At 36.1% G+C, this 24,320-nt stretch overlaps 1 protein-coding gene across 3 annotated transcripts in view; it reads right to left on the bottom strand.

The window, feature by feature from the left end:
• Window positions 1-24,320, bottom strand: part of ZNF385D (zinc finger protein 385D) — a 411,627-nt gene that overhangs the window by 83,092 nt on the left and 304,215 nt on the right. For all 3 annotated transcript variants that reach the window (XM_032691549.1, XM_032691566.1, XM_032691559.1), the window contains one exon: window positions 8,744-8,854. In XM_032691549.1, coding sequence (XP_032547440.1) covers window positions 8,744-8,854 — 111 coding nt within the window. The remainder of the gene's footprint in view (window positions 1-8,743; window positions 8,855-24,320) is intronic.

Below are 24,320 nucleotides of genomic sequence, written 5' to 3'. Positions count from 1 at the left end.
GATGTGTTCAAACACAGGAGAGAGGTTGCTTTTATTTCCAACTTTCTGTCTTATTAACTACTATCACCTCTGCCTTTCCTTCTGCTCTTTTCAATTCTGTGATCCATGCCCCACCAGAAGTTAAGTTGGCCCCAAAAGAGCAAATATTGCAACCATTCACTCCAGTGCCAGAAGCAGAAACCTTTTATATTCCACAGTCAGAATACTGGTTATTAATCTTTTGCAAATTATAAACAGGACTATCGGAGAGAGCCATTGCCTATTAACATATCATTTCTATCAAACTCAAGTAATTTAAAAGAGATGTCAAAACTTCTGCACAATGGACTTGTTTTGTCAAAATAAGTGAATGCTTTGAAAATGAAATAACCTCATAGGATGAACAGAGGTAGGAAGAAAGCATTGACAAAATAAAAATGTCTAAGTTTCACATAATCTAAGTTCTACACAGCAACATCTGATGATCATCCGAATGTTTTAATCTCTCTAGCATCGTGTTTCTACACTGACTCTGATATTCAGCTGACATAGATTTTGTCCTCCTCAAACCTCAACCTCTACTTGTCCAGGGACTAGGTAGCTGGAAACATTAGACTTTCCTTTCTCCTGGATATATAGTTTATGTTGTAAAAGACCTTTAAGATCCTCAAGTCCAACCATTAACACAGAATTGCCAAATCCACCAGTAAACCATGTAACTAAATGCAACCTCTACTCAAATTTTAGATACCTCCAGGGATGGTCAACCAACCACTTCCCTGAGCTGCATGTTCCAGTGCTTGATTTAGACACTCTCTCTTCAACTATCACTGCTGAATGTGGCTGGAGAGTGAATTTTGAGAGGAAAGTATAAGTCTTGTAATATAAATACAGTGGATAACAAGGCACTCCATTCTCTCCCCATCAGCAACAGTCTGAGTAATCAGCTGACATTAAGAATGTGCTTCCTTCATGTTCAAAACTTTCCTTCTTTCCTACTGTCTTCTTGACCTCAGGCAATGCCTCTGTGAACCTGATACCTCTGGGCTGGTCCATGTTCTGAAACAGTACAGATTTTCTAGACAGAATAGGTTACTTCCATTACGAGAGAGGAGATAGGTGCAAGGATTAGAGAAGAGTTTGTGCAGAGAGTTCCACAGCTTGCATACAACTTAGAGACCACTCACAGCAGCTACTGAGGGTCACCCAAATTATTTAGTTTGCAGCCAGCGCTTAAGAGGCAAAGAAATAGTCACAACCTTAGGATATCAGTCAGTGGACCCAGTTCAACACCTCCAAAAGTACTCCGAAGCTAAACAACAAGATATGAATAATTTCTACTTCTAGCTTGTATAGATTCATAGAAGTACTATATAGAAAGTGAAAATTATGAGAAAAGTCCTTTATACAACAAAAGGAAATTATTTATACTTTCTATTAAACATTTAAGAAACTTTAAGAAACTATAGGTTATGTGAAAATTTATTACGATTTTCAACAGGTTATTCTGGATTTTATAACTTATAAATTAAGTTATTTATTTCCTACATGAAAAAGGTTACTTATAACCAAATTAAGATTATTTTCTTTCAAAATAGAACACAGTTTTAATAATAATGAAACAATAAAACATAGGGAAAGACCAGACCTGCACAGGATCTGACTGCAATTCATATTATGGCTTTTAAAACTGTGGTATAGGAAAGAGGAGTTAATGCTTCTAAAATGTACAGGCTATGCTTATAAAAACAGACTCCACTGAACATTGTACTGAGTAAATTATACTAGGTTGTTTTCAAAATTTTTCATGTATGCAACGTAAGTGCAAAATATTCTGTGCCATTTGATTGGACTTTTGGAATGCCAAAAAGTCAAATATCTTGAAATATTTTGTTATAATTCTTTAGGGTTTCTATAATGTGTTGGTGTAAATGCCAGATATCCCATGGAAATCTCCACACTTTCTATGATTACTTGCTACTCTTTCCAGTGAATACCATGAACCAGTAATACCATGAACCAGTACCTCTGGGAAAGTGTCAACTTATGAGTGTATTTCCATATATATATATATACATATATATATATATATATGGAATTACACACACACACACACACACACATATATAAGTTAATTTTGGATGAAGGTTTATTCCTGTTAAGGTATAAGTGCTGCAACCAATACTATACCCTAATAGAGTAGCACTGATTGTAAGGCGATGCTGAGTATCTCTAAATGTGTGCAGAAGAGAACCTTCTTAAAGAATCAGGCGGATGAAGGTATAGAACACAGGCACATTAGTTTGGAAAAACAAAAGTAAAATGTCCTAAGATGATAAATAAATGTGCTTGTTGACTGGCAGGCAATACATGCAACAAGTGACTTTGATTAAAAGAGCTGTGCATTACAATTCAAGTAGAAATTGTTTTGTGTATACCAAACCAGGACCCAGGACTCCAGATCAATTGAAAATCTAAATCTAACCCATAACTGGAAATACAGCAGAACATGTAAAAAATAAGACCCTGTGGTTATTGCCACACATAGAACAGTGGTCGAGGCAAATAGTACAGACTGCTTCAAACACCATTTAAGGATATCTCTGTAAGTTGAAAAATAACAGATTTGAAATCAGAAGGGTGCAATGCTGAATAACTTCTAGCAGTTATCTGCACCAGCCTTTCCTGATTCTTAATGGACCAACATTTTAAAGTTCCCCTCTTTTTTTGAAACAGAGGCTACAGGTGTAACCATCATTTGGCATGGACGAGGAATGAAATCTCTGTTATATCTTCCAAATCACACAAACAGGTTTGCAAAGTAGTCAAGCAGTAGGTCATATAAGCCCTCTCTCAGGTCTGGGACTACATCCAGCATTTCCTGTCCATCTTCAGGAACAGGTGTCTAATTTGCGAATACTCTCTGCCAACAGGCACCCCTCAACTGTTCCTATGTATCTTCTTCCAGAACTTCACTACTGTTATAGTGAGAATTGTTTCATCAAGCAGTTCAACAAAACATTTTTTTATTAAAATTAATCTGAAGAGCTAATCAAATTTATTCTTCTATCAAAACTAAGGAACACAAAAATCAATTGGTCACTAAACTCTTATTAACCTCCTTTCAGATACGGAAAACCTACTATATTTTCCTGGTGTTTTCCAAAGTACATCTATCCAGTTCTTTCTGCTTTCCCTAGCTGAGTGAAGTTCTTTTCACATCTTGTCATACTAGTGGATGTGTTCTAAATTCTGAAACCAGTTACGCTTCTGTGGAAGTATGATGACCATTGCTATAAATAATTCTTCACCTGAGGCATTGTCAGTTTCAAATCATAGAATCACAGAATAGTTTGAGTTGGAAGAGACCTTCTAAAGGTTATATAGTTTTGCACCCCTGAAATAAGCAGGGACATCTTCAACTACATCAGGTTTCTCAGAACCCAGTCCAATTTGACCTTGAAAGTTTCTAGATATGGGGCATCTACCACCTTTCTGGGAAACCCATTCCAGTGTTCTACCACCCTCATTTTAAAAAACTTATATCTGTATTAAACTGACTCTCCTTCAGTTCAAAAACATTACCCCTTCTCCTACCAAAATAGACCCTGTTAAAAAGTTTGCTCCTGTCTTTCTTATAGGGCCTCCTCTACCGAAAGGCCACAATGAGGTCTCCCCACTGCATTCCCTTCTACAGACTGAACAACCTCAAATTCCTCAGCCTTTCCTCATAGGAGAGGTGTTTGATCTCACTGATCATCTTGGCGGCCCTCCTCTGGACCTGCTCCAACAGATCCATGTCTTTCCTGTACTCAGGACCCCAGATCTGCACACAGTACCCCAGACGGGGTCTCACAAGAGCAGAGCAGAGAAGAATCATCTCTCTCAATTTGATGGCCATGTTGCTTTTGATGAAGCTCAGGATAGGGTTGGCTTTCTGGGCTGCAAGTGCACATTGTTGGGTCATGTCCAGTCCCTCATCCACAAGCGCACCCAGTCCTTCTGATCAGGGTTGCTCTTGAATATTTGCTGTGGAATACTTACCTACTGAGAAATGTTACATTTTGGGGGAAAAATTATCACAGGATTAGTTGGGTGGTTTCCTTTTTCAGTATCCGTTCTTAATGCATGTTTGGATTATGATTCAGTATAATTCCTTTTTTGCCATTAAGCCAGACATGTACTCATTTTACTGCTTGTGCATTTACTTTCTCCAGTCTAAGCACAATAGTTTGTGCTTTTATTTACTGCACTTGTCAGAATTTCAGACTATTTTCTCCAGCTGGTGAAGATAATTTTGGACTCCAGTCCTGAACTTGCCAGCTTCCATCAGGAGCCTGCCACTCTCCATCTAGGTGTCATCCAAAAACTTGGTATATGTATAATCTATTCTATCAGGTACATTGCTAATGAAAATTTAGAGTATCAATAAGAATGGAACAGACTCTTACAGATCCTGACTTGTTGTGATCTTTTGTTTTGACAGGAAATCATCAGCAACTATTTTCACTACAGTTCTTCAATCTGTTGTGCAACCAACTTTTAATAATTTCACTTGGACCGTATTCCCCTACTTGCTTTACAGGACTGTCACATAGGACTTTACAAACCCTTGTTAAAGCCAAAATACATCACAGCTATTTATTCCCTATTATCCATTAGGCCAATTACCCTGTCAAAGAAAAAAAATTAGATTGGTTTGACATGATTTGTTCTTGACAAATTCATGTTGACTGTTTCTTATTGCCTTATTATACCCTAGGTGCTTACAAATTGATACTTTAATCATTTGTTCTAGATGTCAAGCACAGCCTAAATAGGATATAAGTCCTTTGATCCTGCTTCTTTACCCACAAAATTTAGAACCACAGTAAAATACTGCAGAGCTATATTGCATCCTTATCCTCAAAAAAATCCTTCACTATTGTTTAACTGCAAGAGCACTTTTTGAACCCTGATGGCTTCATACAGTTGAACTATATATCAATTCAGTGATACTTTTTTTTTATAGAGATGGAGAAAAAGAAGGTAAAAAACAACAAATAAAGACTGATGAGAATTCAGTTCTTGATTTTCAGGGAAATATTATTGTGGTTCCTATTTAAGTAAAACAATAATTTCTGGCTAACATAATTGGAAATATTTTTACAGTGTATCAGAATGGAATTCAAATCCTGTGAACACATCAGAACTCTGCCCAACCTTTCTTTAAAGGCAAACTGAATCATCACTCAGCCATCTGCATTAACAAGAGGGAAGAAAAATAGATAACCCCTTTGGAAGAATTGACCTTGTTGATAGATACTGATAACTTGATAACTTCATCAAATACTGAAATCAGAAATGTGGGTAAAAGAAGATGAAATAGTCAAGACAGGAAAATTTAGTAAGTGCTTTCTTTTTCTCTTTTTCCCAAGCCATTAGCAGAAAATTTACTCCTACAGCTACCTATAGGCACATGAGTTATCCTACTGAAGTCATCTGCACTTCATTTTACAGGGTACTTTTAGCAGATATTTAATGTGAAGCATGCATTTAACAGTTCTTCTGACCTGGTGCAATACCTCTCAGCAGCTGCCAACATCTAAATGTCAATACAGGCACTTGCACCCAAGTACATATGTAAATGTTTTGCCCTGTACTGGATGCACAACGTGATTGTAGATGTTATATATAGATTTCCCTGAATGAAAAAAAAAATGGACTCCACAGAACCTACCTCTGCTGTTCTAATGTCTTTTCTCAGCATGGAGAGGCTTTGGTTATTGGCTCTTTCCTCCCTTCCCTTTTGTGAAAAGATTTATTTTAAAAAGAAACACTAAACACAAAGCTGTCATGAAGATTTATAGAAAACTCTATTACAAAGAAGCTAAATGGTTTTAGACTATTGTATTGCCTTTTCTTGAGTTTTTTTGAAATGTAATTTTTATACCGTGTAACCTGAAAAAAAGCTCTGCTGCTCCTAAAGAAATCCATATCAAAAGGGAGAAAATTCTGTATTCTCTGCAGAAATGAAAAATCTCACAGACCAGTTTTATTGTAAACATTTTCATAATATTGTTGTGCAGCAGATAAACAGAATTTCTATTCATCACTTTCTGATAAATCCTATCTCCAGCATCTTAAAATAGAGACATATTGGTAGAAGAGACACAAAGCCTAGGTTTTTAGACAGAAAAGGTATTTATTGTTGTTATGGATTTAAATCATAGTCAATAAAATACGATGAAAATGAAAGGTATGAATATTGAGTAAATGAAAAATTTTTTATGATAGTAGGAGAAAAACATACAATGTGTGTGCTTGCCATTCATATAGTAGAGTTATCAAAAAATGATTGCTAACAGCTCTTTTTCTTCAAAGCAATCTTTCCTTTGAGTCTCAATATTAAATCTTTAGTTTAGCACATTTTTGCTTCATGCACTGGTGGACGTTTCAGAATTACCTAAGCAATGGAGGAAATAGCTCTGCCTACTCCTCTCACATTGCAAAAAAACATTCTTAAACTGAAATGGAACTGTGACTACATATCATGTATTGAAAAACCTCAGCAGAGCACTTTGTGATTTTCAGTAGTAATAACTATAAGCACTGGAATGAGAAGAGACCAGCATAAAGATATCTACAAATCACTTCTGTGTGGTAGGGAAAAGGGGAAGAGATATCATCCCAGGTTAATCAATGGACAACTTTCGGATCATAATCTCTCCATCAGCAACACTGGAATTGCTTTAAAAATTAGGTGAATATCAGAAGTGGAAAGTGAAACATACTCATCAAGAAGGTCTCTCCATTCCATAAAGTTAATATTGATCTACTCTGAGAGGAGAGCATTAAAACAACCTTCTTCTGAGTAGTGTCAGTTATTTGGAGTTCAAGCCTCTAACACCCGAAGGTGTGAAGGGACAGTTAAATATCTGCTTAACAGCTTGTCTTCCAAGAGTTTTCTGTGAACAGCTCAAATTAATAAATTTCTTCTGAAACCAGTTTTTTGGACACCATGGATGACTCTGAAAATGGCCACTGCTTCTTTCCCCTCTCTTTTTTGGAATACTTTCTAAGAGAGCCAGAAAAAGAACAGTATGGGACCATAGCAGTCCTCTGAGTAAAAAGTATCAGTATGCACTGATATTTTGTTTGTTTTTCTGTAGAAGCATTTTTATTTCAGACATTTTATTCTGGAAAACATCTAACGCCTGTCAGCTGGAAAATTTTCCACTCCATATATCAATATGGAGTTGTGTAACTGCTAATGACTAAGTCATTTTAACGATGTGTTCATCCTTTCTTTTGTCTGGCTGTTTTTGCAGACTAACAAGTGGTATACCCTCTTCGAAAGGAGATGTTTCACTCTGGTATGTTACACTAAAGTGTTTGATATCTCTTGCAGCTATATACTGTGTGTTATTCAGTGTGACATGCTTTTTCCTAAGACAAAGCTGAAAATTGTGATAAGTTGGGCTGCTCAGTCGGTGAGATCCACTGCAGCCCAGAAGCCTCCATCATCCCCTCCTCATGAATGACTCAGTATCCACCGTCCTAATTCTGGCATCTGGCTTCCATATGGAAGAGCCTAATTTGACTCCTTTATTTCTATCTGTGAGGGACATGACAACTCCAGAGAGGGTATTCCTTGTACCACTCTTTGAAAATTATGTCAAAGTTATAAGAGGAAGGTGTCCATTCAGTAGGTGAATTAGAAAACCTGGAGTCATCAGTAAAATTAAATATGTGTTGCTGACTGGTCTGGAAATTGTGACTGAGATCTTGTTTAAATTATTTCTGAGGAATAAAAAGCTGAGTGGGACAAAAAGAGCTGTATTATTTTCTCCCTTAGGAGGGCAATCCTTAAAATTAGGTTTCAAAGTTCAATTTAAGTTTTTGACAAGATCATGACTTTAATAAATAACCAATAAACTAAAAATAGTACAAACTGTACATAAATACCTGCCTACAAAGAAGCAGGAGCACACAAGAATTATTTCACTTCTTCCTATGACTGGTATGAGGAAGGATCCTAGTGGACACTTTTGGGTTTGACCTTACTCTAAATTCAAACATTTTTATTCTGACAGAAGTAACTTCCATATTTAAATTAGTAAAACAAGTAGTGAGTGGGGAAGATTAATTTCCACTAGCCATGTCCATGTCAGGAAACTTCCTGAAGAAACTAGAATAGCAGAAGGAAATATATTGTACTATGTCAGGTTTTACCTGCACACACAATGACCCTGAGAAGGAAATAGAAGAGTTAAAATCTCAGGCTTTTCTCTGACATAACAGGTGTTACTTGTGATGCTAAGGAATATCACAGCACAGCTTCCTTGGGTAATTTTTGGAGACAGGTTTCCTCTTTGTATTAGGGACCATTTCCAGTTCAGCTTGCTCTGTTTCACTGCTGCAGGAGTGAGAGGAGGTAAAGAAGGAGCCAATTGAAGGTACATTGGTACTGGTAGAAGAATTAGGATCCAGCAAATATATCAGCCTTATTAGCAGTAATGGATCAGTCAATTTTTCCTGTTTACGCTCTGTGCAGCACAACTGAAGTTGATGAGCTTGCAGGGATATATTGGCAGAGAAAATCTGGCCGGGTGTATAAACACTGCCAAGCAATTGTGTTTATTTGAAACATCCTACAACCTTTTCATCTGCTGAGCGACAAACTGAATTCACAACATTTCATTTAGGTTCAATTTATGAAAATTATGGCACATACTAGAAGATAAGTACATATTTCTAATCTGATACAAAATGATCGACTTACATCAGAATTAAATCTCAGCTGGCAAATGTTGCATGATATGATTTGCTTTCTTCGATGAGGAAGAGGAACTCCAAATGTATGATTTATTACAGCTTTTTGAATTGGGTCCATCTGTAAAGAGAGAAGAAGAAAAATGAAAGCTTTTGCTGTTCCATTGTGCGCTATATTATCTATAATTTCAAAACAGATTTTGCATCATGCCATACCATGCCTCATACTACAGAAAAACTATTATTTTTCTTTGAAAATGAATATTTCTTCTTCATACAGTTTTACAAAGAGGTAATGCAAAAAGGAACAAAGAAAAGTGTCATTAGCTGTCTTGAAATAGATATCCTTGTTTCAATTTTATATGTACCAATCTCCCTTTACTGAAGAAAGGTAAAAGCTGTAAATGCTGAAAAAGTTTACCTATCAAAACACCAATTTATGATTTTTATATCATAGAAAATCGAGTTTAATAAATTGTCGGGGTTGACAGAGAACCTGTCAGCAGCCTGGCAATTAGTGATGAAGAATTTAAACAACTTTTAGGAAATATTTACTGTAATGGTGGACGGAACAAACATAATGCAGCCCAGACCAAAGGTCACCAATCAAAATGTGTATAGTGTCACCAATAGCATGTCACAGCATGCACAGTGTCTTCAGTGTCACCAATAAGAGTGTGTGCAGTGTCTTATGTTTGAGACTTTTGACCAATTGTGTTGTGACACGATAGTGTACAAAGAATATAAAAGAAACACTTGAGAGTAATAAACAGCTTCCTGATCACCTTGCACCTGGACTATGTCTGACTCTGATATCTGTGTCGCATTGGCCGTTCCGACATTATCAGCGACATATGGAGACGCCGACGTGATTACAGCGTTGAAGAAGGATTTATCTCCAACTCCGAGAAAGAGTTTGGAGGGATTCCTCTCCGAGAGAGAGGGGCTGCCGTGACTTCCCTCCTAGAGGGGGAAAGAGCAGAGGATTTTCTCTCCTAGAGAGAGATTGGACCTGTGGGGCGAGGCACAGGGGGAACGGAGCCCGGTGAAGCTTGAGAGCGGGTGGCTTCCCGCCAAATGGTCCGGACCTGAACTTTTTGAACCCTCATTAGGTAAGCTAACGGGGGTGCCACCGGGGACTATATTTTAACGACGGGTCAGCATATAACAAAGGAGGAAAGTGTAGTTCTATCTACGTGGAAATCCCTCCTTAATTGAAAGAATGTCAAGGTTGCTGAATTTAATTTACGACGTGTGCTGTTATAGTACTGAAAATAAGGCTTTGAAGCTACTACGTTAAGTTGCATTTCGTGTGTTTGCCTAACACTTGCTCCGTGAGACTCTGAAAGATTTAGAAGCATACGGGAGGCAACAATCTATGCAATAATTCATATAAGAACTAAAACTCTGAAACGCAGTTGCCCAGAAAGATAAGCAGGTTGCCGATGTAACAAATTGTCCTTGAACTACACCTCCAAGCAAAAAAATGCAGAAAAATTTAATAATTCACTCCCGGAGACAGAAAAGAAGTAAGGACCCCCCCCCCTCCATTGCCACCGCTGCAGAAAAAGCAGTTTTTCCACCAGATAACTCCACTGAGAAAACAACTAAGAAAAGAAATTCAAGTCAAGATATTTAAGCAAATGGAGAGAGACAGAGATAAATTAGAACAGTGGGGGCTGGGCAGAAAACAAGACAGCAAGGCCCATCCCTGTATAAGCCTTTGAACTTCTTCGCAGCCTGAGTTACTTATTTTTTTTGTTCATGTACTAATTGGCTGTTTCAGTCTCACAATATGTGTAAGATAAAACACAGAAAAATATGCAACAAATCAAGTTTGGTGTCATGGAAGCCTGAAGACGACGATCCCTACCAATGGGGGGGGAGAAAAGGGGGGCAAAAACTGCCTTCTGATATTTCTGTTAATTCTTGTGTTAACTGTAGTGTCTGTTGAATGTTTTTGTGAGCTCACAATATTATTGTCACTGTGTGTGTGTATGTGAAGAAACAAAGTTCTTTGCCAGGACAAAAAGGGAAAAAGAAAAGTAAAAAGCCCTCCCTTGAAAAGATTCAGCCTTGCCAGGGAGAAAAAACAGTGTGTATTTCTCATGATAGAGAAGGTCTGTTGCTTGGTAACTAAGCAGGAGTGAAACTCTCCTACTTTGTAAAAATTGCAACTTTGTAACCTTCTGATTGGAGAAAGAAATTGTCTTACAATTTCATAACATAGTCTTACTAACTCTTTTCTGAAGTTGTTCATTAAAATAACCAAAATTGTTTTAAAATACATACATAAATGTAATGGAGAAATAGACTTTTTAAAGTAACTGCTGACAACTGCCTGTGATAAGAAAATTCCAAAGCGTGTGGGGGGAACGATTCTCAAGCAGAGCTGCTGGGCACAGCTGCTCTACCTTCCTTCCCCCCCCCTGCTTAAACAGCTCTGTAAACATTCTTTTGTTGCTTCTGTATTTTACAGATAGGTTTTTTGAGATTGTTGAGGAAGCTTTAAGGTAGACTTATTTGGTGGAACACCTAGCTCAAAAATATCTTATTTGACAGGGGCAGCTTTTGCCAGAGAAAAAAGGGAAAAATAAATAAACTGTTTCTAGCTGGAAGTTTCCACCTTTGTGGAAAGAGAGATGAAATCTAAAGATATAATACAGGAAACTGCCTAACAACAGACAGCGTTTCAAGTTTAAACTGCATCTGTCCTAGTCTCTGTGCTAAGCAGCAGAGGTGTGTCCCTTTTATCACGTGACAAGCTTAAACCAGAACTGTTGCTGCTTTACAGGTGTGCATTCTGGATCCCCTGGTATACTCTTATGAGCAAAACCCTAGTTTAAAGCAGCCTGAGTGAGTTTTACTGTGGCTTTATGTAAATTGCTAAAGTTGAAAGCTACTTTATGAGTGTTAACTTCTTAAATACATTGATGTAAGTTAAACTGTTACACCTATTTTGTTTAAATAAGATGTTTAAAGTTTTCGTGCATATCCCAGAAAAATGTATAAATATTAGCAAAAATTCAGATTTAGCTGCTTATAAATCCTAGCTGATCATATAGTTTCAGAGGCTGGGTGAGACTCCTTAAGTTGTAAAAGGACGTGACTGTTCTCCAGTTTCATTTTTTACATTCGGAGAGGCAAGAATCTGCCCTATGAATTTGTGAATCCTGTTAAAATCCCAAGCCATGTGTGGCTTGATAAAAGAAAAGTAAAAGATGCAAAACTATATTTAATCCAATTATGCGACTAAACCCCTTATCAAAATCAGTAATCCCATCCTCTGAAAGATTTCCATATGCTGAAATTTTGAACAGTCAATTGTTTCTTCATAATGAAAGCTGCTATTTGCTTTTATTGAAATTACAGTGACCTTCCTGAAATTCAGTGTGTTTTACTTTACAATAGGAGAGAATTTTTCTGCAGTACAACATGATAAAATGCTGCTCAAAATGATAAAAGCAAAGTAAAAGGAAATACAGAAGTTAGAGACCTAAAAAGATGAGTTAAAATTAAATGTGATTGTTCTAACCAATGTTATTTGAGAAGCAGGATTGAAGAATGCTCCAGGAAAATTCAAAGAACCAAGCCATGGAACCTATCTCCAACGGAGAGAATTACACTGCAAAGAATCATCACTAGGCCTTCAGCTTCAAAGAAAAACTGCAAAATTACCCACGATACCCACTTAAAACTGACTGAACTATTAATAACAAATTTGTGAGTTTTCTATTAAGGTGAAGAACAACTACAAGAAGCAGATGAACAAGAGCCGAGAGTTAATTACATCCCAGACATCGGAGACAACTTGGACTGACTTCTCTCAGAAGACACTGAATTTCAAGCTGTATTAGCAGACTGTAATAGTGATTTATCTATTCATTTTTCTAGGTACTGACTATAGACAGAAAACATGTGTTGCTGCCAATCACACATTACTCACGTAACTCAGACATTGGCTTAACTTCTCCACAATCTAGGAAGTTTTGAAAAACTGTAAGGACAAGTAATGTTGTAATTTGCTGGTTTTTCAGAACTAAAAATATTCTTGCAGGTTAGAGTGCACGTCACACTGGAGACATCCAGCATAAATCTCTAAAAGTTACATTGTACTCAGTGTGAGAGGACATGAACCTCTTTAACAGAATTATTTGCAATGTACTGCCTGAATTCTAATAACTGTTTTATTTTCCTTTAGTGACTACTGCTGTGAAGCTTCTCTTAGTATACCTAATGTAAACGTTCAGAAATTCTCTTTCAGTATTAACACTGTTGAGTAGATGATCCCATGATAAAGTATTGCACAGGCTAATTTAATCCATATTTGATACAATATTCCTTCAGTTCAATCAAGATGCGAATTATGAGTAACTAAATTCAAGAAGTGAAATACCATTTGTATTAATTTACAGCTCTTACAGCATGTTGCTAAAGGATGAACAAAAATATAGAATTAGATGATGTGCTAATAAAATAACATAACCCTGCATTTTACCCATCAAATGAACATTTTAAAATATAAAAAGGGGGGAAAGAGACTATGCAGGCGCATAAACAGATGCTAAATCAGAATAGATCTATTTTCAACTTGTTAGGCTGTATATTCCTTGTATGTATTCCTTTTCAAGCCAGGTACAGTTGTTAGATGTGACTACCAAAGATGACAAACTGAGAAGTATGCAGCCAATAACTACTTAAAATGTAAACTGTGTAATTAAAATGTAAAAATATAATAGAAATTCCAGCTATGTGTGAGTGAAGAGTGACTGAGGTGACCAATGAATGACTGAAGAGAGATTGTGTGAGAGAAAAAGACTATGTAGATATATATGTGTGACAATATCTGTGTGTGCAAACTTAACAATGCTTTTGTATTGGAGTGTTGAGACTTTGGGGTAATGTATTACACGGATCTCTCGGACTGTAGTGAATCCTTGTTTTGAATAGTGGATGAGCTCTCTGGATTCTTTCTTGGTGAGATGTTGCTGTGTTTCTTTTTAGCTTTGGATCAGGGGTTGCCAATGCTGATGCCTTGCTTGATCAGCCTGTTGCAAAGGGCCCTGCAACAGACTGTCAAAGCCATCTTTGCGGCATAAAATAAAAAAAAGAGGGGGAATTGTCGGGGTTGACAGAGAACCTGTCAGCAGCCTGGCAATTAGTGATGAAGAATTTAAACAACTTTTAGGAAATATTTACTGTAATGGTGGACGGAACAAACATAATGCAGCCCAGACCAAAGGTCACCAATCAAAATGTGTATAGTGTCACCAATAGCATGTCACAGCATGCACAGTGTCTTCAGTGTCACCAATAAGAGTGTGTGCAGTGTCTTATGTTTGAGACTTTTGACCAATTGTGTTGTGACACGATAGTGTACAAAGAATATAAAAGAAACACTTGAGAGTAATAAACAGCTTCCTGATCACCTTGCACCTGGACTATGTCTGACTCTGATATTTATGTCGCATTGGCCGTTCCGACTTTATCAGCGACAATAAATGAAACAAGAATATTTAAAATAAAATTACTCTCAAAAGTATTAATGGAGATGTGAAGGAATATAATATTCAAATAATACCAGAATAGTATGCAATAGCTCAGTATTATGAAAATAATAATAATTTCCCATGAACCAATAAATTAATCTCTTCCATGAAACAACATTTACACAACTTATGAAAAAATCCAAATCCTCCAAAGATTATTTTCACTATCATTTAGAGGAAGCTATTGTAAACAAAATCTAATTTAAGGATGAATTTGGACTTTTATGAAAAAGGTTTTTCTGAGCTAATTTCTACCAAAACACTGATCTGATAGTGTCTGCAAGCAAGGGTCCCTATGAAAAAGTGTATCATTTTGGCAGAGAATTTTACAAAAACTACTCAAGAGACTGTTTTATGTGGATGATTGAAGTCAACTTCCCCAAATGCATTGATCAAAATTATTCATATTTCTTCTTCACAAGAAGCATTTGAAAGCTACTTTAAAAATCCTGTAATAGCTGTACCACAACTTTGTTAAGCCACTGATAGTTTTTATCTTTAAATAGTTAAAAATTCACAGATTTTGCCTAATTCTGATAACCAGTATTCACGCAGCATAATCTGTATGTGTCCTGATAAAAACCCCATCTTTTTCCATGCTCATGTCTCCATGATTCACTATATTCTAGTCTGTTAGCAAAGGGTTATTTGATAAATAAAGAATCAGAGCTTTTCCTTAGAGTAATCAATTATTCATGAAAGCTGTAATAGTAGACAGTCATGGCCTCTATTGCAGTGAATCCACAACAGATCACTACGGAATTTCTGCATCACCTGACAGCTGTTCAGTGTCAGATATGAAATAGGTCTTTAAATTAATTCCTGTTGAAAAGAAAATCAGATTGGTTTAAAAAAACCCAACAACCCCACCTTCCCCCAACACACACACACAAAAAGCCCAAATGAACCAAGGAAAAAAGGAGAGCTTTATAGGACAGTCTGGAAGACATGCTTAGTTTGAGCATCCTCTTCCATTTGAAGTGAAAGTGAAACACCTCATACATTTATGCAACCACCCGCATAAAAGAACAACAATCCCACCTAGAATATAGGGATGCCACTGTAACATAATCCCAAAATAACACTGATAGCTAAGGTGAGAGTATATCAAGTGCTGAAACACTACAACATGCTGTGTAAGACTTCCTGCAGTGATGAAATCATGTGTTAGGAGCATTCATGTTATTGAGTAACAAGATCTTGAAAAAGCCCACAGTCCAAAAATACTATTATATAGACCAGGAAGAACACCACTACATAGCAAAGTAAATAAATAGTAAAAGCTCTTCCTTTTTTTTTTTTTTTTTTTGCCAGCTAGATGAATAGACCTGTATCTCGCTATTTTCAACACTAAAGCATGATGTGGTCTTAAATGCATTTCACTACTGCTGAAGTTTGGAGAAATTCTGTTCCTTTTGCCACTGTAGGTCTAAAATACTTTGGGAAACCTCAGGTTCAAATATATGAATAAGTTAGCACACAGTAACAAGAAACTGTGCATTCTTTGGTCGAGTGTAACTGTTTGACTTCACATTAATCAGAGCTGTGGGTGCTTTAGAGAACATCTTTGTTGACTTTCTTAATTTACGGCACTTGTGCGATAATGTGAAAAATGTGGAGTTTCTTTCCTAATCACTCCACAGATTTTCTCTTATTTATCTGCTGATACAGAAACCCATCCGTACCTTTCCTTTTCAGTTTCTAAAGATGTAGGCTTCTAGATATAGAGCTACATGGTGTTACTGTGAATAGGATGGTTTGTGTTTGTGGCTCTAAATGAAGAATTGTTCTGGATAGCTTTCAAGCTGATTAAGAAAAACTGCTTCAAAATAATAAACCCTTCTCTGCCAGTTCATAAAAAAATAAAACTGTTTGGATTGGAAGAGACTTAAAGATCACCTCTTTCCAACCCCCCTGACATTGGCAGGGACACATTCCACTAGAGTAGGTTGCTCACAGTGCCATCCAGCCCAGCCTTGAACATTTTCAAGGATGGGAGAATTGTTGTTTGATACTGCAAAGCACAGTTAAACTTAAAAACTTAACCCCAGATTCTAATAAAGTTGGGGCAAAATACTTGTGGGGTATTTTACATTATTATTTTTCCCTGGAGATTTTGTTTGGGAAACATCGCCATTCCATAAGTTCCAAATAAACATCAAAAAAGCACCAGATAAGCCTCCAGAAGTTTTATGCAGGAAATCTTAGAGAGGTAACAGGATACTTTGGTGCAGCATGATAAGGATTAAGATCTCACAGATATTGAAGACAGAGAGAAGACCTGCTGAGAGTCAGAGGAATAAAGAGAGGTAGCTGATTGCAGAAAATAGAGAGCAAGGATTGCAGGGAAGTATAAAGGGGGAAATAATATCATATAGCTGAGATAATCAGCAAGTGGTGAGATACTTAACATAATCTCCAGGCACTTCTAGGTTCACTGAACATTGCTAATTACACATATAAATTATATTTCAAATTCTGTAAGTGGTATCCAATTTCAAAATAAAAATTATCATGATAAACTTTGATAAAATTTGCTTTTTACTCATTGCTAGTTCTATATTACAATTGCTGGATTTTATTTCTTAGATGAAACTGATTTAATTTACCCTCATTTACAGTGAAGAACAGAGAGATTTGCAATTCACATGAGAGATTATCATTCAACTTTCAAAACTGTGCAGAAGACCAAGGTTGGTAAGATGTCCCTTTACTTCCTCTCCATAATGTATTTGCACACAAATGTATTTACAACACAACAGCTGCTATCCTTGAAGGCCTATTTGTATAGTGCAGAACCTGGGATGGTATATTTTGCCTACAGAGAAATCTGATCCTTTGGAAAGGTAAATTTTACATATTTTTCACAAATAATTTCTCAGTGTTCCCTTTTTTTGAGTGTGTGTGAAGAATTTCACACATTCAAACACATAACTCTTCCTGAATTTCAAGTAATTTTTAATATGTCTTTTGTGGTTGTTTTCTGTGATTTCTTATCCCAGAGGCATAAGAATATGCCTAAATTAAAAACAATAACAAACCAATAGCAAAGGAAAACATGCAAGTTTGATCCACAAAGGGTCTAATCACAAAAAGATATAAATCCAAGGGATTTTTTTTTTAATTGTGTATTAAAACCAAGAGGCATGACATGAGCATTTCAAATGTTTACAGTTTGCAGTAAATTAATGGAAATGCACTAATGTCTATAAATAAAAGCATCTAGGTCAAAGGATAAAGATACCACAGATTCCCAGAGCCTGTTCAGAACATACGGTAGGCCTAAAGCAATCAAAAAAGTAGAGAAAGTATTTTTACCTCAAAACCAAAGAAATTAGCTGGAAAAGATTGTCTCAGATCACTATGGTCTTACACTAAGTGAGCAGAAAACCATGTCAGGTCATCGAAGATCTCAGGAAAAAATTGCTGTAAACCATTTTAGTGGTAATTAAAAAAAACCAATAATACCCACATAAGGTATGACTTCCATTACTTGAACAGCTAAGTGAATTTAGTGATCCAGGTACCAACACCTCTCAGATCTTCTTAAAATTCAGATGCTAACATATTCAATAATAATATCACAAGGTACTTATTTGACTTAATTTTGTACTTACTCTCAAATATGTTTGTAGAAATGCAAACCTATGGCAAGAAACCATACTCAGAATATAAATAATTATATATATATAAAAATATAATACTTATATATAATTGCTCATAATATAATTCCCTTAATGTTATTTTCATTGTAACACTGTAACATTGCATTGTGTTAGCATTGTAACATCGATAAAAAGATAAAGATAAGTCAGTGGGAGCTCCTTTCATTCATTCTCTTACATTCCAACAAACAGTGAAACTTGTAAGAGCATTGGACACAGTGTAAATCCTGTACCAAACTTTGCCATTACCAAGCAAAAACTCTAAAATATTATCATGTCCTCCATAGTTCATAATTATTGGTGAACTCGATCCATTTCTAAAACTGCCCAATAGATGCAGTTTTAACACCTACCAGTTCAAAAAAACTGCCTGCTTGATTATAATTCTGCCATACTTGTAGAAACACAAAAAGGTTAAGCCATAGGGATGTTCCTCAATGGCATAAAGTCACTGTCATTTATAGCTTGGGGACTTTTAGAATCAGAAATTTTCTCATGGAATAATTTATCTATTTCCGACTGAAAACTGAGTAGTTCCTCTGTAATCTCAGTGGCATCAAGAATTCACAGTCATTTCCCCTGCAATCATGCTGGTCAATTGTACAGATGCAGTGATATTATATTAGATACATCACATTGTTATATTATTACTCATGCAGAAATTTTTTTATTTTGGAGAACTACTGGACTTTCAGACTTACACTGCCCATATCATAGGCACTGTGAAACTGAGTCCTAGCTACTTCTTCCCCAAGAGATACTTGACATCTACTGCAACTGCACTTTCAAGCTGGACAAGGCAAGTGCTACAGGTCTAAAACTTGCAGGAAGTACAGGAACTAGTGGGTGTTCACACATTGCAGTTCATTTCTGTGTATGCATAGCCATCTCAACACTCTTAAAAGTATATACTTGTGACCAGGTCAGAAACAGAACAGTTCACCAACAGCTCAGTAATTTGATCCTAAGCATATTTGATATTATTCATGAGAAATAAGTCCTGTTGTTAAGGTTAGCACTAAAGGATTGGGTTTTTTTCCGAAACCACATTAATCTTTGAATAAGAATCTTATAAAGTCACTAAAGAACACAATTCAAAAGGAATGACGGGAGGAGTTTAGTAAGCATAATTAAACACACACACACACAAAAAGAATATTTAACAACATTGTGGTTTCATGTACAAATATAACAGTATGATGTCAAACAGTTAAAATACATATTCTAGATGTGGTACCGTGCATGGTTTATCCTTTTATAGCTAATTTATTCAGTATTGCCCTAATAATTATGGTGAATAATTATGTAGTGAACTGAACTCAACATTATGCACCTTTTATAAGTATCTAGTATTTCTACTCTTATCAATGAGAGTAGAATTAACCTGATACTTTCTATGTGCATAAAAAGAAATGTTACTCACCTTGTTAAATATAACATAATTAATATGATATACCTACATCAAGTACAATAATGTGCAATATTTACAGAATAATTACTTCTCTTTTAAAAAGCTGTATCTACCAAAAAGAAAATCACAGTCACTTCTCAAACAATGCAACCAGTTTATGTAACTTGAATTCTGTAACTTCAGAATTAATTCCCAAGGTAAACTTTTTATTCTGTTATTCAAATTATATGAGTGTGTCTCTCTTCTTTTTTTCCTTTTTTTTTATTTTTTATTGGAACTATTTAATTGTAGTAGTTGTCTAATGAACTTCCTGATGTGACTCTAGTATTTCTCTCTTCCCTTCTTTTTTGTTATTTTTTTCCTTGTAGATTTTTCCACTTGGCAATGAGATGCTGAGGCAGCAGCAGTATCTCTGGCAAATTGCTTGAATGTACAGAAACTAGTCATAGCAAAAGGATTTGCATTCACAGGGGTATTACACATAAATACTGTAACCACAGAGAGATTATGCAAATCCTTATACTCCGATTGTCTAATAATGGTTGTCAGTCAAAAGATAAGAATTTGCATATGCTAAGGCTAGTGAGAAATAATCACACAGTGATTATGCTAATCAAACACACTAAACAACATGTGAAGGACTGTCAAACTGGAACAAATCTGTGTATGTGTGTGTATGCTAAATATAGAAACACGCAGTACTAAAAGAATATTAAGTCCTTAAAAACATGAAATGCCTATAAGTCTTAATTTGACACCTTTCTGAATTTATATTTTTGAAATATGTTCACATATTTTTCCCAAAAAATTTGGCTTTTTGTCTGTTCAGAAGATGGACAATGTTCACCTAATGAGAAACTGTTCAATGTTGTGTTTTGTCCAAGAGGTTCAGTGAATAGCCCTAAATCTCATTTACTATATAAAGCTGAAACCTCTCTCCAAACAGAACTTATCGGCCTATTCATTGGCTCTCCTACGGTCTTCATTGACACAGGATGTGAGTAGTTCACAAGTATAACTAAGTTATTTTGAAATCTTCTTTTTTTAGATAAAAGATTTTATTTTCTCAAAAATAAAGTACAAAATTTGTACAACAGTTCCAGTTACCAAATTTAATATACCTGATAGTACTTACAATAGTAAGTTCCCCACACAATTCCTGACTTCAGATTCATCTGTGAAGGGGTTACAGGAACTAAAAGCAGTTTTACAACTGCAAGTTGGAGTTCCAACCCATAAAGTTGCCTGAAAAAAGTTTGATTTAAGTGACTTGCCTCACATCACTCAGAATAACTCTCCAGAGTGGTATTCAAACTGGATAGCCCTTACTTTTTCTTCAGTCCTATGTCATTGAAAACATGCTTTCTGGTTTCATCAACAAACAAATACCATGGATAATAATCTTAGGAATTACAAAACTATGATTGATACCCCATGCTTATCCAAAGGAAACACAAAATTCTGACAGACCTAAAAGATTCTCCCAAAGAAGAGAAGATGAAAGCAATCAAATGTGGCATGTTTGTCATATTGTTCAATTATCCAGTGAACAATGCTCAATACAACAATTGCAGCACAAGAACAGACTAACATGAAACAGATCACCTTGAAAGTGGGAGAATTACTCACTCCATTTCTAGTATGCATAACCAAAGTGGTGTGGAAAGAAGGGGTAGATTGCTTCTTTTATCTGCTCACTTAAATGAACAGTGGCAGATGGCAAAAATATGATTGAACACAAAACAATTGTTTAAAACAAAAGGAGGTAAATGTTATACTCTCCCTAAAGATATCTCTAAAGATACCAATAAAATAAAAACCTAAGGTTCACAAACACCATTTGTTTTCTCAGCTTCAACCAAGACCAAAGCAAAAATGAGTTCATTAGAAAAAGAACACATTAAAAAAAGTTAAGGGAATGTTCATGTTTTGTGCTTAAGAGTTTGGAATAAAAGGTTGGCAGGCCTACTGGGGGTTACACAACAAATTTCCAATAGTATTATTCATGTGTTAATGTATCTTAGAAAACTGGACCAAGTGTTATAATTGGTATTTAATAATAGTGAGTCTTCCTAATCACAACAACAATAAAAGCAGGATGTGTGCCAGACAGAGAACTGGCAGAGAGGCACTTGATTCACTCATACAAGTGGATTGCTTACAAGTACCAGAGTGCAAAGTGGTCTCTGCAAACTACTACATGTTTTTCAGGGAATTATGTACTTGTTTAAGGACAGAGAAAATAATTGTGTGATGCAATGTTCCTGATCATGCTCCTACACTTTTTTAGCCTACATAAACAAATCATCTTATTTACCATTTTTATTCTGGTGACTCCAAAGAGTTTTTCTTTTTTCCCTCACCCGCTTCTCTCAGAAAGCGTTCTTTTAATGAAAATTCCAAGATATAAAATCATGTGACAAACTGTCATGATTGTGCCTCACATCTTGAGATTCAAGACAATTTTAGTTAAATTAATTGTACCACCAGCAGTCAACACAGAAAAATAATAGTCCTCAGACTCTTTACATATGGGAACTGAAGAACTGTAGTTTGCACACGCAGTTTAATATACCCTTTTAATAGGAATGGTTCAGTATAAGGGTAAGTTATGTGTGTGGCTATATTCATAGCCCTCATACAGATCACTTAAGAACATTATATCTCCTTGCATGCAAATAATACTTTGACTTTGCTTGGCTCATGGATTATGGACCACAGGAGAAGTCATTAACCTGCTTACTTCCTCCATAACACGATTAGCTCTAAACCCTGCCTGATTCTTTGAACCAGGATGAGACTGTGTGTTCAGAAAATTCACTTCCACTAAGAGACAGAGGAATATGAAATTGGAAAATGGAAAAAAAATATAGTTTGAGAGCTTACATGATAGTGGAAATAAACCTTGCTATTCTTAGCAAGTATGTATGCATAAACAACATTAGAATTTGGTACTAAGTTGAAGAAGATCCCAAGAAGGTGAGGGAAATAGGTGGTCCAAGGTGACTTGCATTTTAATAAGGTATTTTTAACTGCATAATTAAGATCAACTTGATTTCTTTTTTCAGACTCTCTAGGAAGCAGAAAATAGGAAAAACCAGAAAAAGAACAATTTAGAAAAATTGAGATTATAACACTACTCACCCAACTCCCCACTAGTTGAAATGTCTCATTTTCTTCATGGTACAAAACCAGGAATATATTCCCTTTTTATGAAAAGAACACACTTATACCTGCACTGGGTACCACATTGTGATGGTACTTTTCCAGTAATTCTTTACAGATTGCCACTGAGATTCATTCCAAATCTCCTGTCAGTCTTAGTGACTAAATCATTAGTGCAATCCTGAGTGCACTGAACAGCTGTGGAGAATATAGTTATGGCTCATTCACTACTTGAAGTGCTCTAATCCCTTCCTACCCATCTCTGAAATGTGATGCATTAAATAATTCTCAGCATGTTTTTATATCATTTGGAAAAAGATGAAATGTTAATAGTGTACTTTTCCATGCAATTTCATCTTTGAAGTTTTATCTGAATGATATGTCGAAATTAAAATTTAGAAAAAGGTATTGCCAGGGAAGTACCAGTCTGACCCTGACTTCTGAGCTTTTTGTAGATCAAAACAGAACTAAACGAAAGAAAGGAAGGAAAGAAACCTATTATTACAAGTGTGTATATGGAAATACTAGCCTACAAGTTCAAGATACCTTGAAAAAGGTTTAAAACAGTAATCCCCACTCCTTCCAAGAGTCCACTACCATAAATAAATACTAATATACCTACAAAGCCCCAAATGTGGATTTAGTAAGAGCCTTTGGTTTCTGGCAAAACTTTGATTACTTTAGGGTTTTGTGAAAGGACAATATTACAAGGTGAAACACATTCACTTCTTCACTATCACGACAGATTGCGACACGGTTTCTTTCTATACTAGTGCTTTGACTTTGACCCAATTCACATATTTTCTTGAATTCTCTGATTGTTTAAAGTTACTTCATATTGATTTTGATCTTTAAATGATTTTAGGTCAAGCAAACTCAAACTGGATGCCAAATCAGCTCTGACTACATTGGTGATATACAGATCCTGACACACACACAAGGTAGTCAGAGGTTCATTGACCAGGTGAGGACTGTGGTGCAGCTACAGTCCAGTGCGTACTGTTGCTCTGTGTCCCTTCAGGGTGAAAATCCAAATGAACTAATACATGCAGTTGGAAAACAGAATTTAGGCAAACACGAATGGATGAAGCAGTTAGACACTGAGCCACTGCGGGCAAGTAGCCCCCATCTTCCATCTCCTCAGCTGACCCCTGTCAGAAGGACAGTATCACTTAGTTCAGTGAGGGTGCCACTGAGTCTTTTGAACTAGTGAGGCTGAAAAGGATTTTGTTTATATTATGAACCTAAACACAATAGGAAGTCCCATCTGAGTATTTCACAGTGCTTTACAGAGACCACTTACAGACAGGTAATTAACACAGGAAAACTGAGCTGTACTAGAACTTTTGGCAAATCCACTTCTTCTCATTCACAGTCTTATGTCTTTGCACTAGACAGCACAGGCATAATTGATTCCAAATCATCTGTGTTTGGAGCACCTCACACAAGTACCTATGGATGTGAAGACTGGCAATTTCATTGCCTGTGAACTGTATAGTTGTTGCCTGTAGCTCAAGTACTTAAAGATATCTGCACTGCTAGCATACCTTTTCAGAAAAGAAATTCCATGATGCACAAGCATCCCAGCTCTAGCTATTTTGAAGATTTCACTTTTTATGCATAATTTGTGGCCTATGGATATCATGTGGGTGCATTGTCTCTGCTTTCATAGTAAAAGCTCTGCACTGGAGATATCTAAAACACAGAATAGGTAAGAGGGACCTGATAAGATGGCAGTAGCTAATGAAAGAATTCTGAAAAAATGAAGAAAACATAAAAAGTGCAGTCAACAATGTA

The sequence above is a fragment of the Chiroxiphia lanceolata genome, chromosome 1 (genome assembly GCF_009829145.1).
Source record: "Chiroxiphia lanceolata isolate bChiLan1 chromosome 1, bChiLan1.pri, whole genome shotgun sequence".
NCBI classification, from domain to species: Eukaryota; Metazoa; Chordata; class Aves; order Passeriformes; family Pipridae; genus Chiroxiphia; species Chiroxiphia lanceolata.
This window is presented reverse-complemented; position numbering and strand designations above follow the sequence as displayed.